Consider the following 19,740-nt stretch of genomic DNA (forward strand, 5'->3'; position numbering starts at 1 on the left):
TACAATTTAAAGTGAATGAACTAAGTGCAAATGTATTGTGTACACACCGAAAAATATTACATAAGGATAGATATCGTTTTAGTAATAAAAGACACTTAAAATCCACAAGCAAGATACAAAATTTGGAAAGATTCCAAACTCATCACAAAAATTACGTTTTTACTCTGAATTTAACTTTCTATTTACTTTTTACTCGTCCAATTGTTCCAAAATTCTTTAATTACTCGTTCTACATCAATAATTAACCCTCCACTAAAACTATTTGATAAGTCTTCTGTGATCTTGATTACAAGATTTATTTTTTAAAAATGGCACATAATGTAATGTTTATAAAAGCATAATTTTTCAAGTAAACTACTATTTAGCAAATAATTACTTAAATTACTTGGAATTATTATTGTTTTTTTAAGTAATAAACATTATTCTGTAACTTAGGTTTTTCATAAATAAAGAAGTGTCGCGTTACAAAATACATAACCACTAGGCCAAATGAAAAGTTACCAAAAGAAAATTGAAAGCTCTTGTAACTATATTAATCATGGTGAAAATTCTTTAGTAGCAAAAACAAAATTTTAGATGAGTAAATGAAAAAATATTTTTTAAAATTTTAATGGGACAATTGAATCATGAACACATATCTTGATCATTGTTTGGTTGGTAAAATTTGCATTAAGGTTGTGTTAGATTGAAACCTAACAAAAAAGTTTACTAACACTAGCTCAATCCAACGATATCACTACATAGTAACCACTACCTAACTCAACAATCACATAATACAATCCTCATAATGAGAGAAAAATAAAATGTTTTTTTTTTTTTTTTTCCATAAGATTTAAATCCATAACCTTAGATCACTACATAACTATTAGCCCAATGAAAAGCAACCAAAAGAAAAATTGAAACTCTTGTCAATGTATTAATTTATTATTATTATTTTTTTTCCCATAAGATTTAAATCCATAACCTTAGATCACTACATAACTATTAGCCCAATGAAAAGCAACCAAAAGAAAAATTGAAACTCTTGTCAATGTATTAATTTTTTTTTTTTTTTTTTTTTTTACCAAGTGCACTTGTTTGTTTTAATATTTGTTTTAACTTTTTTAATATAAAAATAATTTATTTATTTATTTTATATAAAAATAATTTAACAATCTCATCGTTAACTATCTCCCATACTATCGTCAAAATAAACATACTTTTACTTAATCCCCTCACTAATAATTCCACATTAACAATCTCTTCACTAATCACTATCTCACTAACAATCTCATCCACCCTAATCTGTCAAACAAACGTGGGCCAAAGATCAAAGTGATAAAAACTTTAACTGCATGTGGATTTTTTTTTGTTAACAAATTGGACAACGATTTTTTTTTTTGGTCACACACTATATATCAGAATGTGTTAGTAGGAAGATGAGACCACATAAAATGATACTAATCTTCTCTCTATATAATTTGAATTCATAATTTTGCTTACAAAATAGTACTACACATCTACTAGGCCTGATTAAATTAGAGAGGAAATATCATTTTAACTCCCAAACTTCCATGTGTTTTTTACTTTAACCCTCAGATTTTGATTAATATCAATTTGACACCTAAACTTTCGAAATTTTGATCAATTTGACCCCTGCCATCACATTCCATCTACAATTTGACAGAATATACTGACGTGGCACCAAAATTCATTTGAAATTTTATTTTATCCCCGAAACTATGCCTTAAAAATTAATTTGCCCCCCAAATAAAAAATCAATTTGCCACCCAAACTATACCTTAAAAATCAATTTGCCCTCCAAGTCAGCACATTCTGTCCAGCCAACACGTAAAAAAGTCGCTCGAATCCCTTATGACAATGAATTCTACGTTGAATCGTTTAAATGCTAGGTCGTTCCCCTCAAGTGACGTGTTGCGCCTGCCTCCGGGTGTTTCGAAAAGTGAGCAAGGGGCACCACATCGACGCCTGGGTGCGGTGAAAAATAGGCAAAGGTTCCCGCGTTTTTTTTGGACAAGCGCGAGTAAAGAAGCTAGTCCAAGACTATAGGTTTAGGGTAGCCACTTGGAATATAGAAACCTTAACTGGTAAGACGATGGAATTTGTAGATGTTATGATTAGGATGAGAGTTAGTATAGCTTGCGTACAAGAAACTAAGTGGACGAGTAAGAAAGCTTGAGAAATTGAGGATACCAGTTTTAAACTGTATTATAGTGGGTAAGAATAGACGTAGGAATGGGGTAGGAATCATAATTGCCAAGAGTCTTGTGGAGAATATAGTGGCAGTCATTTGGAAAGATGATAGAATTATGTTAGTTAAACTAATTATTAGAGGGAATATAGTAAACGTTATTAGTGCATACGCCCCTTAAGTAGGATTAGATGATCAGACTAAGAGGAATTTTTGAGAGCAAATGGATGAGATCTTACAGGAGATACCTGTAGGAGAGAACCAGGTTATAGGTGAAGATTTTAATGGCTATGTAAGCATAGACAAACTAGGGTATGAAAGGGTGCATGGTGGATACGGTTTTAGTGACAGAAATGAAGCTGGAGAGAGTATCTTAGATTTTGCATTGGCATTTGACTTGGTGGTGGCCAATACTATATATAAGAAGAGGGAAGAGCATTTGATAACCTTTAAGTATAGGTCAGTTAAGAGCCAAATAGATTACTTCTTAGTGAGAAAAGTAAACCGTCTAAAATGCAATGATTGTAAGGTGATTTCTGGAGAGAGCCTAGCCTCTCAACATAGGATTTTGGTACTAGATTTACGTTTTAGAAGGCAATACCAAGCTAGGAAAGATGGTGGGCGTCGTACGACGAGATAGTGGGACCTAAAAGCGAATAAATTAGAAATATTTAATAATAGAATGGATAAGGAAGGTATTTGGGACTTGAAAGATGATACTAACACCATGTGAAACTCAATGGCCAATTGTATAAGGAGAATCTCAAGGGAAGTACTTGGAGAGTCGAAAAGAACAAGACCCAGCTCTAAGGAAACTTGGTGGAGGAGAGAAGAGGTTCAAACGGTAGTTAAGGCAAAAAAAAAGTACTTTAGAAAGTGGCAAAAGGATAGAACTAAAGAAAACCTCAAGAGCTATAGATTGGCTAATAAAGAGGTCAAGAAAGTAGTGAGAGAGGCTAAGTTAAAAGCTTATGATGACCTATACACTAGACTAGATAGTAAAGAGTGAGAGAATAGGGTATACAAACTTGCTAAGATACAGGAGAGGAAAACAAGATATTTTAATCAAGTTAAGTGCATCAAGAGTGAGGATTCTAAGGTATTGGTGAAGGATGAAGAGATTAAGGAAAGATAGAAGAATTGTTTTAAAAAACTATTAAATGAGGAATATGGAGGTACGACAATAAAGGAAAAAATAGTCAGTAATACGATAAACCAAGACTATAGTTTGTATTGAGGATTAAGAACTTTGAAGTGGAGATTGCACTTAAGAAGATGAAATCAAATAAGGTTTTAGGACCCGATGATACCCCTATTGAAGCTTGGAAGTGTTTGGGTAAAAAAGGGGTTACTTAGTTGACTAGGTTGTTTAGTAAAATTTTATTGACTGAGAACATGCCAGATGAGTGGAGGAAGAGTATTTTAGTACCAATCTATAAAAATAGAGGAGATGTCCAGAATTGCAACAACTATAGAGGAATCAAGTTAATGTGTCATATAATGAAAATGTGGGAGAGGGTGATGAAACGCCAATTACGAGATATAACAGAAGTGTCAGAGAATCAATTTGGGTTTATGCTTAGTAGGTCAACAATGGAAGCAATCTATCTTTTGAGGAGAGTAATAGAAAAGTATAAAAAAAAGAAAAGAGACATTCATATGATGTTCATCGACCTTGAGAAAGCATATGATAGAGTGCCCCGGGATATAATATGGTGGGTGCCAGAGAAGAAAAAGGTGACAAAAGGTTACATTGATGTGATTAGGAATATGTATGAAGGGGTGGTGACCACTATTAGATCGCCTACTGGAGAGACAAATGGAATTCCTATCACTGTAGGATTACACCAACAATCTACCTTAAGTCCTTATCTTTTTACTTTAGTTATGGACGAGTTGACGAAAAATATTCAGGATGACGTGCCATGGTGTATGTTTTTTTGCAGACGACATCGTGCTAGTGGATGAGATTAGAGAAGGAGTTAACACAAAGTTGAAGATTTGGAGAAAAGCTCTTGAATCTAAAGGATTCCGGATAAACAGAACTAAGACAGAGTACATGGAGTGTAAATTTAGTAACAGTAACAATGAAAGCATAGGAGAAGTAAAGATTGAGAACCAAGAACTACCTAAGAGTAAACATTTTCGTTATTTAGGGTCGATTATCACAACAACAGGGGAGATTGATGTAGATGTGGCCCATAGGATTAAGGCAGGATGGTGTAAGTGGAGAAATGCGCATGAGGTACTGTGCGATAAACGAATACCCACTAGACTAAAAAGCAAGTTTTATAGAACGGATATTAGACCAGCAATGTTGTATAGGACGGAGTGTTGGGTAACCAAGAAATAACATGTAAATAAAATGAGTGTAACTGAGATGAGGATGCTAAGGTGGATGTGTGACAAGACTAAACAAGACAAGACAAGACAAGACAAAATTAGGAATAAGTATGTTCAAGAATGGGTAAGAATAGCACCGATAGAAGATAAGTTGAGAGATAATCGATTGAGATGGTTTGGTTATATTCAACGGAGACCAACAGAGGCAATAGTGAAGAGATGCGATACTGCAATGGTAGATGGAAGTGTTAGGGGACGAAGTAGGCCTAGATTAACGTTGGCTAGTGTTGTAAATAGAGATATGGATCTACTTAATTTGACTAACGAAATGGCCTTTAATAGGGCCGCGTGGAGAAAAATAATTCATGTAGCCGACCCCATTTGATGGGATTTAAGGCTTGGTTTGGTTTGGTTTAGTTTGGTTTGGTTGTGGACTCACTTTTTTCCGCATCCCGCCTTTCGGAAAAGGTTGAAAAGAATGCCTCACAGTTGGGACTCCCGTGGTTCTGAATCTAGTCTCACAAGTGCAATGTGAAACTGATAATCACCAAAGAGTTCAAATCCAACAAACCTTTTTGAAAAATCAATTTTAAATCAAATAATGCCAAATTTGAACTGCTTTGCCAGACACAAAGTCGCCACCTAAATATTTTATTTTTGAAAAATTTAGGAAACCCTGACTTGTGCCGAAGGCCACGTGTCCGTCATCACCAAAGTTGCATCGACTCGGGAACTTGGGTACGAGAGGGGAAGGTCATAAAATGAACACTCCCACTCTCTCGATCAAAAGATCGGCCTCTACTAATCATAATATGCGTTTTTATAAACATTATGTGTTTTTATTCTGGTTATTAAACTAGCCTTACTATGTGACGCGCACAAACAAATATAGACTGGTCGCAAGACTTGGGACAATTTAACTCGTGTTTATGGTTTGAATTTACCACCTTAGGTTGGCTTAAAAATGCAGATTTGCCACCGAACATAGTGGACTTAAAACAAGATTTGCTACAACAAAGTGGGCTTAAAACTTACATTTGTTGAATCGTTTCAATTCAAACAACAAGCCTTCATCCACAGACATTCAAGCAGTTTAACATTTAAGCACATAGCCTCATGGCAAGCATACAAAACATGGCATCATGGCAACCACACTCATGCAAGTATGCTAAAGCATAAAACTCACCGAGTACTCCAAGCCAAAACAAAAAAAGTAGTTAGAAAGATGCATGGTCCTAACTATGTTAAGTATCTAATGCAACACATGCAATATGCAATTAATAAGCTCGGCCACTAATATGGCATATGAATTGATTTGAACATGTGATTAAACAGGTATTCAAAGAAGTATTGAAACAACGATGCAGTTTGAATGATGCGACGAGCCTCGATGCATGCAATACAAATGAATGGATGTAAACATGCGATATGCTAAATAAAATATGTCCCTAATCTAACCATCGAAAGCGATTAAATAAAATAGAGAAAGACGTGGAATTGGAAGACATACACACACGCACGCACACTTATTACAACATAACGCCCTCGCGAAGGAGGGTCCAAATGAATAAGCTAACCAACTAGCTACGCTAATTAAGCTAACTATTACAAACCGAAACTAATTAACTATTCTAGCTAATTAATTATTATGAAACGAAATCGAATAACTAGTTAAACTAACTAATTATTTACAACACTTAATTAACTACAACTAATTAATTACAACATGTATTTAAGCTAGATATTTAAACGTTAAATAAGTTCAAAATGCAAAAGAGGCTCATGCACGCGCTCGATTTCCACCCGAAAAGGCACTGCCTTGCTGCTGAATATCTTTGTTTGCACATCTAAACACCAAAGAATCTGTCCACTTCCAGAACACCTCTGCTCCATCTCAGGAACACACTATGTAAATTTCATTGGTGGCCGACAAGGGGTTGATCGACTACCACTAGTGGCCGGTCGGCTACTGGTGGTGGTCGGTCGGCCACTGATGATATGAACTCCTCTTTTTGCCGCAACAGAGAGCAGACAGAGCAAAACAGTGTATTCTCACAGATTATTTGCACACTTTGCCTCTCCTTTTCATGGGGAGATCAAAGGAGGGACAAAATTTGGATTTACAAACCATCAATCAAGCAATTTCATTACATGATGGTTTGTGAAACCAATTGTGCAAGTTCAATGAATGCAAAATGAGACCAAAGGACTATCACCCTATCATGCATGATCAAGGACAATGGAGACCAAGGAAAATGGCACATTTCATCACTTTTGAGTATGAAATGTCTCATTTTTCTTGTGTTCGAATTAACGTCTAATTCAAACACATGCAATGCAACATGAAAGATGTTTATCTTGCCTCTATTACTTGCCAATTTTGTTTACTCATTTTAATTACCAAACCATTCCTTAATCAATTAGTCCATTGGTGAGTGCCTTCTAAAGTGAAAGAAGTGTCAACCAAGGGGTAGTTTAAGGCATGAGGGAAGTTTCATGCCATTGGTAATGAACTCTCAAAGGAGGATTAAACAATTAAGCATAAGCCTCAACCTCAAGCTTAAACAACCCTAAGGTTGAAGCAACCCTCAAAACAAATGAAAAAGTGAAGAAATGAGGGAGGTTGCAGAGATTGTATGTGCTGAAATTAAGTGATAAAAACACTAAAAACATGTAACCAACTCACACCAATGATGGTTAATGCCCTAAAACACTAAACTAGTTAAGGAATTAACACTACAACTATGCAAAACAAGACTCAAACAAGCTAACCAGCCCAAAACAGAGCTAAAACAGGTTATTTCAAAAGCAAAAACATGCTGGATTTGAGTTAAGTTAAACTAAAAAAACATGCTAACATGTGAAGCTAACTAGGCATGCAAACAAGACATGAGGAGGGGTGGGGAGGCTAACCCCTCCAATTTTGGACGTCAAAACAAGTTTTTGCCTTTGAAAAACCTCTGAAATTCAGTGGTTAAAAGGCCCAAAAAAGTTGGTTTGAAAGTGATGAATAATAGCACAAAAGCTTAACAAACAAAGAAGCAAGAAGGATGGGCCATCCCCTAACTCAAAATGACCTCAAACCAACACTTTTAAACCATAAAAACAAAGTTTTTGACAGTCCAAAATCAGCCCAAAAACAGTTTGAAAAGATGGCAAAACAAGTGTACAAAACAAGCTTAAAGGACAAGTGTTATGCCTCTTGAAGCAAAGGACAATTCTAGGCACAAATGAGGTACTAAATCAAGCCAAGACCACCTTCTAGAGCTCAAAGAGGCTCCCAAGTAACCTCAGCCCAAAGATAAGCAACTCTGGTTAAGGGTTGATAGGCAAACTAGAAGTATATCTCTACTTGTATGCACAAAAGTTCAAGAGAAAGAGAAATCTAGAGAGAGAGGATTGTAGAGAGAGAGGCTCCCAAAATTTTTCCAACCTTGAAAACCATAGAGAATGCCCTCTATATATAGAAAAATGAGAGCCTAGGTCGAAAATATCAATATAGGACAGCTGGAGCAGTGTGGAACAGCTGGAGGGAAAATATCTACACAAAAACTGCCTTCTTTGCACCAATGGCCGGTCTTCCATCACTAGTGCCCGACAGCCACCACCGGTGGCCGACAAGAGTCACCCCTGGCCGACACATGACCGTCAAAGCCCATTCATGGCCGACACATGGCCGTTAAGCCTTACTAGTGGCCGGAAAGCAAAAACTGGTATTTGGCCCCTACTTCAAACAAGTATATCTCCTTCATCCAGACTCCTTTGCAGGTCATTCTTGAGTCTAAATTGAAGCCCCGGAAGTCTTCTTTCCAATGGTGACAGCCTTACATCAAAATTTTAAGTGTGCAAAAAGATATCCGTATTTTAGTGAAGACTGCTCAATTTCAGTCCTAACCGGATTAATGCCCAACTTCAACCAACCAAATCTCCCTCATCCGGACTCGGCTTTAAGAGATTCTTGAGTGTAAAATGAAGCCCCAGAAGTCCACTTTCCAATGGTGGTGGCCTCATAGTTGAAATCCAAGTGTACAAAAGGATAGGCCTAATTTCGTGAAGCTGCCCAGTTCTCTCTTAACGGTTTATGTCCAACTTCTTCCCCAACTTGGTTTCTTCCCTCTCCTCCAATTTTCTTCAACTCCAAACCTCTATATAAGGTGTTTTGAAAGATTTTTCAAAGAGTTTCTCTCTTTCATTCATTTCCACTTTGTCCTTACTTGGTTTATTGAAAAGAGCAACATTTAACAAAATGCAAGCCTCAGAATATCGTAGAAGAATTTTCAAAAATATTTTGAAAGAGAGGGTTTTAAGATCTAAAATTGTTTTGGTCAAAAAACGTTTGATCCAAAATGGGGTGTAAGGTTGGGATTTGAAGCTCTCTTTGCTAAAGAAATCAAACATTTGCACAACATAGCTTTCACTATCGAATGATCAATCAGTGGTGCCCAAGTGTGAAGGGCAGTCAAAAATGGAGTGTCTATAATTTAGTCAGCACATTCCGTTCAATTGTTGATGGAATGTAACGGCAGGGGCCAAATTGATCAAAATTTCGAAAGTTTAGGTGTAAAATTGATACTAATCAAAATATGGGGGTCAAATTGAAGAATGTGTGAAAGTTTGGCGGGCGAAATAATATTCTCTCTAAATTGGACCATAGTAAGTGAAATACATTGAGAAAAATCCAATCATTTAGGAACTAAATAATAAAAAATATAAATAAATAAATAATTCTATAGTTTAAGAACCAATAATACTTGAGGGTAGAAAGAGTAATTTACTCTAACAAATTGACTAGAAGCCTTCGATAATCTTAACTTCAAGTCTTCAATAATGTTAAAATTGACTAATAGTCTTCAATAATGCTAAAATTCACCAAGTCCTTGTCAATCCCCATTACAAATTTTTATTTTTTTCATTCTTTTCTTTCTTTGTTTTTTTCTTTTTCTTTTGAGGAGCTTTCTACAAATCCAAAGTACAAAACAGTCGTAGTCTTTTAACACTCATTGAAACTGTACAGTGTGTAATTATGTAAATTAAACTTGAATAACCTTCACTCTAACCATGGGCTAATTAGTTGTATCCATAAATTTTGTGATTTTTCTCTCTTGTAAATTTGGTATTTGTAATTTTAATTATATTAGTTTTTCTCTCATATACTGTTTGTGAAATACCGGTGACGATGACGATGATGGTGTGATGTTGTCATAATGTTGGAATGTTGGGTCTAGAGAGAAGGTTTGGTTTAATTATGGATTTAAACTTTTAAATAAATATGTATTTAAAACATATAATCATGTTAAAGGGTGTACACTATATACAAATTATGAGATGTATGGAGTTGATTATCATAAAAAAAAAATAGTCATATTCACACACCACATTAGATATAACTAAAATAATATCATAATCAACATGATAATGAGTCATAACTAGCAACCCAACGTATATAACTAAGCAGGGTTGGCCCTGGGCTAATGCAAATAAAGCTTGTGCCTAGGACCCCAAAATTTTGGCTCAACATAGGACCCTCAAATTTGTTAGTTCTATATTATATTATAAGTTTAAAGTCCAATCATTTTTTATTATTTGAGACCCAGTGTAACAGGTCCCAAAAAAAAAGGGCAAATTATCCATAAATCCTTTTTAAAAAATGTGTGTTTTATTTAATCCTAAAACCTTTTAGATAAACCCAAAAGTTCTATATCCATTTATCTTCATTCTCTTTCCCTACACCTTACTTCTTCTCTTTATCTCTCTTCCTCTAATATTAGCAATGACCACAACCACACCTTCCTTATTTTCTTCCTTTTTCTAATCTACAGTCACCCGTGGCTGGTGACCACCATGGATTGGGGTTCACCAGCAACCACCGAGCACTGACTCCTTGCTTCACGCTTACTGAAGTAATAAATTTTTGACGAAGAAGAGTAGATCTACTCAAATCTGATGTAAATCTGAGTAGATCTACATCAGATCTGACTAGATCTAAACCAAAAATAATTAGCAAATGAGTACAACCCTCTCTTTATATCTGTTTTCCTTCGATCTTTTAGTTTTTTTGCACACTTCTATTTTCCTGATATAATAGAGAAAATTGCTTAATTCTAAATAAGCTGTTTTCGAGTTTTAGTTACAAGCGGTAAAAACTATAAAATTTTACAGTCTCATTTTTTTTGGTGCTGAAAAGATAAATACTTAGGCCTCGTTTGAGAACCCTCCCTTTTAGTCAAAAAGCCAAAAAGTTACTAAATTAGCCAAAAAGCCAATAACCCATACCAAAAAGTCAAAGATTCTCTTTTCTCTCTACTTTTTGCACATCTTTTCGTAAAAAGCCAAAAAGTCATCCCAAACATACTAATTTTTTTTAGCTCATATTTTAGCCAAATAGCCAAAAAGTTACTAAATTAGTCTGCTCCCAAACGAGGCCTTAATAAAATCATGCTTTGAAACTGCAACATTTTACAGTTTCAAAACTTGTTTTTCAATTTAATCAATATTTGAGATTATTTACTTAAACCCTAAAAAAATTGAAAATAACATGTTTTTTTTCTCATTGTAGCTATTTGTTGTTCTTAAAATTTTTTTTTTTCTTCTTTCAGTTTATTAATATTTAGTAAATTTTGCTATGTTTTTTCATTATAATTTCTCAATTTATTCTTTTTTTTTTTTTTTTTTGCAATATTCTGGACATTTTGGTGAGTCTCCAGTGATATTCTTGATGTCCAGCGAACGTTCTAAACATTTCGGTGACATTCAAAACACTCCGGTGATACTCTGGTAACTTCCCGGTGATGTTAAGCATTCCGGCGAGTCTCTGGTGACTATCTGACCAAAGTCCGACGATGGTGGATGTAGCAGCGTCTTTAAATGTTTTTAAAAGAAAATTAAGATTTTATGGTAATAATTAAAAATATGTAGGACTAATTGGTGCAAATATTTTCTTTTAGGATTAGATGGATTTTAAACTACGTGTATAAGACTTACCAGTAAATTCCCTTTTAAAAAATCTTGTTAGGCCCAATTGAAAAAATTTATATATAATCATTATTAGGCCCAATTAAAATTTTATATAATTAGTCCAAACAAATTGAAATATATTTAAATATATATTATATAATGAATCCAAACATAGTCACATGTCAAGATTTTAATAGAATAAATAACTTTATCTTAATTTTTTTGCCCACTCTCTTTATCATATTTTAATTGAATAACTTTACCCGAATTTTTTCCCTTAGTTAATTTTGTTTGCACTTTCTTTATCATAATTTAATTGAACAATTTTACCTTAATTTTTTCTCTAATTTTTTTCAATAATTTGTGTCTTGCTATCAAATAATCATTTCATTATCAAATATCAATGGATTATGCCTTGATTATTACTAAACTATAAAACAAGAAGACTATATTTTATCTTTTTGAGTCTTTGTAATGATTTTTTCGTATCTTAATATATAAAAATAAATTTTAATGATTATATGTGTCTTGTCCAAGCTCCTCCATGCTTTCTGATTTACCATAAACCTCAATACTTCATCAAACAATAAAAGCAATACTTCATGCCTAAAATATAAAAATAAAGTTTATCTTGTCCAAGCTCCTTCATGCTTCCTGATTTACCATAAGCCTCAATACTTCATCAAACAATAAAAGCAAAAGGATACCTGTATAGCTCTTCCACCATCAAGACATCCCACAGGAAGCATACTAAAAGCTGACATAGTTAACCCACACCTACAATGTGGACTAGAATGGTTAGCAATCTGTACATGGTGATAAAGAAACAATGTTCAAGAATGTGGCCTCACCAGCCAGAAATTACAAGAGGATGGACCCAAACTGTGGCTGTATGCATTGCTCTACAGGGACACATTAGCAAAATCTCAATCAGTATTGTCAAGATAACAATAATTTCAGTTTTAAAAAAAAAAAATTATATATCAAACCGACACTCAACTAAGTTAAAGAAGATAATTGAGATAATATTCAGTGCTTTAGCTTTACAATAGTTATACTATATATTTATCTTCCAAAATTGCAACAATTAAAGAACCATTAAGTTGATGAATCATACAATGAGATTATGGGAGACAGTAAGTGATCAATGCTTAAGGTGTTAGAGAATCAGTTTAAATTTATGCATGGCAAATCAACCAAGGAAACAATACATTTATTAACGCAGTTAATAGAAAAGTATTGGGAAAAAAAGGGATATACATATAGTTTTTATAGTTTCTAAAAAAGCTAGAGGGTGTTGGAAAAAAATAGCATCGGATATATTGATGTGATAAAAGACATGATGAGGGTGTGACTACAACTAGATCACCAAACTAGTGAATTTTTAATCGATGTTAAGAGTAAACTTTGAGTCATTACCTAGTTACCCTAGTCAAGGATAAATTAACTAAACACATTCAAGATAATATCCCATGATAAATGTTTTTTTGCAAATGATACTGTTATAGTGGATGACACTAAAGAAGAAAATAACACCAAATTAGAAATCTGAAAAAAAAAAACTAGAGTCAAAATGATTTTAAAGTAGTAATAATAAAACTAAATATGCAGAATGTAACTTTGGTAACAGCTAACGGGGAAATAATGAAGTGAATATTAAAAATCATAAGATAACAAAAGGTGAACATTTTTATTACCTAGGTTTGGTTATTAACAAGAATGGTGAGATTGACGACGATGTGACCCATATAATTAATGTGCATTAGCCCAAGTGGAGGAGTGTATCTAGCTTATTATGTCATCTATGAATATTAACAAAATTGAAAGGCAAAGTTTATAGAGAGCTATAAGGCCAACAATGATTTACGGAACAGAATGTTTGGCAACTAAGAAACAACACATTCATGAAATGCGCGTAACTAAGATGAAGATGCTTAGATGGATTTGTGGTAAAACTAAGAAAGATTGAATTTGAAATGAATATATTCATTAAGTGGTTGGAGTAACACCAATTAAAGTTAAATTGATAGAAAACAAGTGAAGATGATTTGATTATGTAGAACGAAGATCTATAGATGCAATGGTAAGGAAAAGTGATATGATCTCTATAAATGGAAATGTTAAGAGGAAGGAAAGACCTAAACTGACATGGCATGTCGTAATAAAAAAGATTAGTAATGTTTTTGGTTTCACTGAGCATATAACCCTTGATAGAACCAAATGACGAAAAATTATTAATGTAGCTAATCCTACTTGATTGGGACACAAGGTTTAGTTTGGTCTGGTATATTTTATTTATTTGCCATTTTTTTTTTCTTTTTTTCTTTATTAAGACCCTAGCACATCAAGGGTCCCATCTAGGATTTTTGGTACAAGGTATAATCCAAAGGGGTATTATAACAATTAGGTCTAGGATTTATTGATATTTTGCATATGTATCACTTATCAGCCAATCAAAGCTATGAAAGCAAAGAAGAAACTTACGCATAACCTAAAGTGGCTCTGCTTATTAATCCAAGAAGCAAAGAACCTTGAAATAGCATGCTAGGAACCTGCACCAAATCCCCTGCAGCATTTGGGTTTGATGAAAGCAGCAAGCCAACAGCAAACATAGAAAAAGACAATGTCGCACCAGCAACCGCAAGGGAAATATCAACTTTTGTCTTTTGGTCAAGGAGAATAGATTTGAACTGCAGAAGCCAAGATTTGATGATTTTTAAGCACTAAAAAATAGGCATATCATAAATTTATGAAAAAATAGAACAGACAGATCATAATTCCAATCAACAAAAGTGAAAGAAAAGAGAAAAAAAACTCAAAGATATAGGTAGAAAAATTGCATCTATGGATCAAATCAAAAGAGCAAAAAACAGATAACTGTCATAACAAAAAAATGCCTTTACCAAATAGAGTTGATCTCATTTATTGATGGTCATGGGACCATTATCTTATTGATGAAAGAAAATGCTGTTAAATGGCAGACTTGAGATCAATTCAGACTCACTAAAAGTTGATACAACAAATTATTTAAAAAGGGAAAATGCTAACCACTGGCCCATGGGCGGTGTTTAATGTTGGTATGTGTAAAACATACATTAAAATATATAGAGAGAGGGAGAGTGTACGGAAATATATAACATAATAAGAACTTCATTTAAATTAACATCCATCAAGTGATAAGTAGACATAATTACCTGAGTAATTGCACCGAAGCTTCCAAGAGTAATATTAGGAATGAAGAATGGAATGCTTAGTTTTACTTTCTTTGGGAAAGCAGCAAAAAAATGCCCAACTTCCTGTGTCAAATTAATTTCTCATTTACATATTCAAAAGATAACATACTACATGAGTGACTAATTAGGGTGGAATTAACACTGAGGAGGAGAAAAAATATGGTGCAGTCTGGTTAAGTAGCATTTAACACTTACCATTTACCATTTTTTGTTTACAGAAAATAGGAAACATGTTCATCTTATTTTATTTTATTTTTTTTGCTAAAAACAAATAAAAAAACATGTTTGGTACACATGTTTTAAAATACCCAAAAACATAAACAAGAAAACATGTTTGGAGATTTGCCGAAGGGTGTGGCCGCCAGAGGGGGTGGGAGAGGGAAGTGGGAATGAAAACTTATTTTCAAAACAAGTGAAAACACAAATTTTGTGTTTCCTAAAATTTTGTAAAATTTGAAAATTGTTTCCATTTTTTGGAAATGAAAACAATTGTCAAAACAAAAACAAAAAACAGTAACATAACCGAACATATCCTTAAAACATGTTTGGTACTTTTTTTTTTTTAAAAAAAAATATTTGTTTTCCAAACAAGGCTCCAAAATAAACACACACACACACATAGAATGAGAAGGGAAAAAAAAAAAGAAGGAAGAAGAAGATGAAGAAGTGTTTTTAACTTGTTTTGGCGGATTAACAATAAAAGGAAGCCCATTAAACTTCAAACTTTCTTGGGAAAAAAACAAAAACATGTTCCTTTTCCTTTTCTTATTTTTTTTTCAAAAAACAAGAAACACGCATCGAACCAAACAACAACTAAGTTACAATGCAGAACAAAACAAAGTTATGCAACCAATGAATACAACAAGTGCAAGTTATGGCATTCTCTTTTGTAGCATCCATTATCAGCAATTCAATACATGTGCAGCTTCCAACAATCTCATGCACAGAATGCACAATGTATACATTAGGCAGCTAGAGGAAACAATGGCACAGGCATAAAATTTCAAGTATTGCCAACTCGAGATGAGTAATGCTTTCTGTGAAACAACCAAAAGTAAATAACAAAAGCTGTGACATTAGATTAGGATATTTTCATAGTGAATAAATGCCTCATGAGTACTTCAGCCCATATATCTGTACACAATAAAAAAACTTGCATAAAGAAAATATAGGAAGTTTAGTCCCCCGTATTCAACTCCATTATAGAACCAGAAAAGTTCTAAGTAGGTCAGCCAAGACAAAGTGCCACATGATAGCGTTCGATAAATGCTACATGACTAATTGGTTGATGACATTGGAGATTTATTGATGGGGAGAGAAAGATCAAGATACATTTAGCTCACAAAAAGGGACCCAAAGAATAAGCAGCTTTGCTGCGTCTCTTTTTCTTTTTTCCTTTTTTTTTTTTTTTTTTGCTAGCAATTGTTGTGCCGTGTATGAAGCATGTTGGCTATTGCTTATAAAATGGGACATTGGATCCAAAAGAATGTGATTGCATTGTGTTTTTTTCTTTTTAAACTCCGCTTTTGGTGTTTGTTCTATTGTGCTTTCACGTATTCCAATCAAAATAAATGAGAGGGCATCAAAAATAATCATGATGAAATATAGTTTTTGTCTTGCACATTAATACATATAGCTGGCTTTTAAGTGAAAGCTCTTAATGAGATTGGTTTTACTAAAATAATTGTCTTAAGATGATTAAAAAACATATGATACGAATACAACATAGTAGAATTTCATAGAAGTTAAGGCTATCAGGATATGCAACAAGGGACCACCAATTATTTCAACTGGAGAGGGACGAAATACTGAGAATGTGTGCCGTAGGACCAGTTTATGATTCTAAGATGAGAAGCAGGTGGCCAAAAAGGGCACATATAGCATTAGACAAAGACCTATTATCTAATGGTTCAAAAAACCTGGACTTTTACCAGATGAAATGGTTTAAAACAATTAACAATGTCATACAGAGGAGAATGGGAAAGATGGAGGAATGGATGTATATAACTATCACGTGGGGCAACTTCTTTTATTAAAGAAATTTACTTACTGGTCTACAGTTGATAAAGATTAAATGTAGGCTAGTTTAGTTTAAAAGCTTAAGGCCTTGTAATCTTATGATAAGAAATTACGGATAAAGAAGGTTGAAGGAACTATTTTCTGCATAAAGCCCGGCACAGGAAATAGTAATACACAAGAAACATTTTTTTTTTCCCCTTAAGAAAAAGCATTCAATTAACTAAATCGACAAAAAGATAGAAATTCTTCTTATGCGAAATAGCTGAACCCCCAGAACACCATATGCCAGGGGCAGAGCAGACTCCACAATTGGGAATAAAAGCTGCATATCTGGTGGTTCAATGGCATTTGGATCTGTGAAGTACTGAACTACCTCTGGTGGAAGCCTATTTATCTGCTTCATGAAAAATGCAATGAATGAACACATACACATGGAATAATCTACTCTATAAAAAGAATTTGATAAATGAAAAGGAGAGCGTAACTACTTTTAATACAATAATGTCTAAGTGTAAAAGCAATTAGTAATACCTGAGATGCAATTCCTAGCTCCACCGAGGAACCAATAGTGAGAACAAATAACAATAGAGCAATCACATATTGCCATAGTGTTGTTGGGCCGGGTTCTGAAACCTCTTTACCCAGCATACCAAAACTGACACGGGGTCCACCGCGGGTCTGGTCCTTCAGAATTGGGTTCCTCCACCATAAATAAATTGTACTTATCGCCCATGAGTTCAGCCAGCTGACTCTGAAGTATGGAAAAACTTCCTCTCTCTTTCCCCTCAGACTGCCAAGAAAAAGAATGCCCTCTCCTAAATCTCCAAATGGCTCTTCTTTGGTCACCCATAAGGTGGAATAGCCAAAAAGCTTTTTCTTAATAAGCGTTTTCTCAATTTTCATAAAAGTAAAACCAATTCATTTCCTGCATTTTCAGCTACCAAACAGACTTCATTCCCATCATCCTTTCCTAAATTAGATATAACTTTCAAATCAAACACACTACTTAACCAAAAAAACACAAACTATGAGAGTTAGAGAGAAAAAATCTCACCCTTGATGAAATAGAAGCCTTGGACTCGTCCGAGTCAAAATCGTCGCTGCTCTGCGCTCTCTCTTCCGCCTCGTCTCTCGATGTCGTTGTCGCCAAATTCGAATCGTTTGATGCATTGTTGCTACTATCTCCGTCATTATCACCATTGTTGTTCGCACCAAAACACCAAGACCTAGCAAAATTCCTATTCAAAACTCGATGCCTCTTCGATACCTCGTTGCACAAAACCATAGTATATGTAATAAATAAATAAATAAATAATTGGCATATTTTATTTATTTTTTGTTGGTGATTTTTTTTTTTCATTTATTACAATTTTTTATTTTCAAAGTACGGAGTTTTAATGCACTGTATGTCTACGTATATGTATGCACATATATTGGAGATATTTTCTCTAAAAAATTCAATAATGACAAATATAAATATAAAGATATAATAAATAATTGCATATTTTTGTATTTTTCATGTTAATAGGTTAATTATATTTTTAATGTTTAATGTATGAATCTTGTGCTATTTTGATTTCAAATATTCAAATTGTGCTAATTTGTTAATAAGTATATAAAATATGTTTTAAATTGTTTCAATTCGATTATCTAACCAAATCGTTAAAGTCAATAGTGAATGTATAATTTTGAATATCAAAATAAGACATGTCCCGTATTTTAAAAAGTAAAAGAGTAATTTATTAAACATATTTCTACTTAAATGACATATATCACTTATTTTTTAAGTTAAAAGTATAACATAAAAAATGAGTTTTCACATTTACCATTAGCTTTAACCATGTATTTCTTAATAAAGTCTTCATATGATATGATATGAATATATTGTTCAAAAACCTCAATATACTCAGTGTAAATTGTGTGTGAAATATAAAACAAAATCAAGCTCATAATGCACAAACCAAATTGATACTAATTTAATTGTTAATTATATAAACTAATTGCAAATTAAACCAATGACAACAACAAATGAATTTGGAAAAAAACAGCAGGCTTACAAAACACTTGCAAAAAGGGAGACGAATGATGAACTAGGTTGAGCGTTTCACACTTTCTTTAAGACAAAATCGTCATTCTCACGATACTTCAGAATACTAGCCATCTATCTTTAAGAGAAATTCTATTTCCACACACTATTTCATCTTTGTGCACACACTTAATGAAACAAAATTTTAATGACAATTTTATTATGAAGCAAAATAACCATAATGGACATCAAAATACACACTAAATATGAAATCTAAGTTTTCTCTATACACATCTTTTAAAAACGACAATTCTCAATTCACATCTTTTGAGAAAAAAAAATTAAGATAACTTTTGGTAGAGTTTTAGAATTATGATTTTAGTGTGAAAAAATTATTTGATTATGAGTTTTGAAAAGAGTTTTGAATTGAGTTTGAAATTTTTGATGTAACATATGATATTTGATTCAAAAACTTACAACTCATAACTAAATACACAATCCAAAATTCTATTCAAAGCTCATAAAAAAATTTTAAAAAATTCTGAAAACATTTTTTATTTAAAATATAAAAAATAACAAGTGCCAATTGCCCAAAAAAAATTTAGCACTGTTTCGGTCAACCAACTGGACAACCGGGTAGGCCAAATTTTTAAATTCAAAACCCCGCCTGGAACGAGTTTTCAAAAGTGGGTGTGGAATTAATTTTTGAAAGTTGTAACCAAACACCACACTCAAATATGAGTGTGGAGTCATGATTAGAACTCCACACCAAACACAGCCTAAAACTTCCTCTATTGTTCTTCTTTACTTGCTACACCTTCTATTATCCTCTTGCTTGCTTGGGTAATACTCTAATATTACTTTACTATCTAGGTTCATAATACTCAACAAAGTATTCAGCTTGTTTGGTTTTGGTTTCCAAAAAACTGAAACCAAACAAACAATTAGAAAGAATCTTTTCCTTGCGTGTTCCC

The 19,740-nt window shown here is 33.4% G+C and overlaps 1 protein-coding gene across 4 annotated transcripts; it reads right to left on the reverse strand.

Moving 5' to 3' along the window:
- Positions 1–6,026: 6,026 nt before the first annotated feature.
- Positions 6,027–18,015, reverse strand: LOC114265466 (putative zinc metalloprotease EGY1, chloroplastic). 4 transcript variants are annotated; one of them, XM_082898920.1, is made up of 6 exons: positions 17,795–18,015; positions 17,272–17,665; positions 14,683–14,784; positions 13,973–14,178; positions 12,340–12,390; positions 6,027–12,265 (listed from the first exon to the last, which is right to left on the reverse strand). In XM_082898920.1, exons 2-6 carry the CDS (start codon positions 17,641–17,643, stop codon positions 12,160–12,162), a joined length of 837 nt encoding a protein of 278 aa, XP_082755046.1. In that variant the 5' UTR covers positions 17,644–17,665; positions 17,795–18,015; the 3' UTR covers positions 6,027–12,159. The 4 variants fall into 4 exon arrangements, with proteins under 4 accessions (XP_082755046.1, XP_028062088.2, XP_082755045.1 ...); XM_028206287.2 differs by having other exon boundaries at positions 17,272–17,677; XM_082898919.1 differs by having other exon boundaries at positions 17,272–17,710.
- Between the last annotated feature and the right edge of the window lie 1,725 nt (positions 18,016–19,740).

Source organism: Camellia sinensis, chromosome 12 (assembly GCF_055761805.1).
Source record: "Camellia sinensis isolate YWXY chromosome 12, ASM5576180v1, whole genome shotgun sequence".
NCBI lineage: Eukaryota > Viridiplantae > Streptophyta > Magnoliopsida > Ericales > Theaceae > Camellia > Camellia sinensis.

Bases quoted from the DNA above. Each gene is read 5' to 3' on its own strand.
- LOC114265466 (XM_082898920.1), bottom strand. From the start codon at position 17,643: ATGAAAATTGAGAAAACGCTTATTAAGAAAAAGCTTTTTGGCTATTCC. The intron at 12,391-13,972 runs GTAAGTTTCTTC...GTGTCCCTGTAG, and splicing joins AGAGCCACTTTAGGTTATGC to AGCAATGCATACAGCCACAG. The intron at 12,266-12,339 runs GTGAGGCCACAT...TCCACATTGTAG, and splicing joins CCTCTTGTAATTTCTGGCTG to GTGTGGGTTAACTATGTCAG.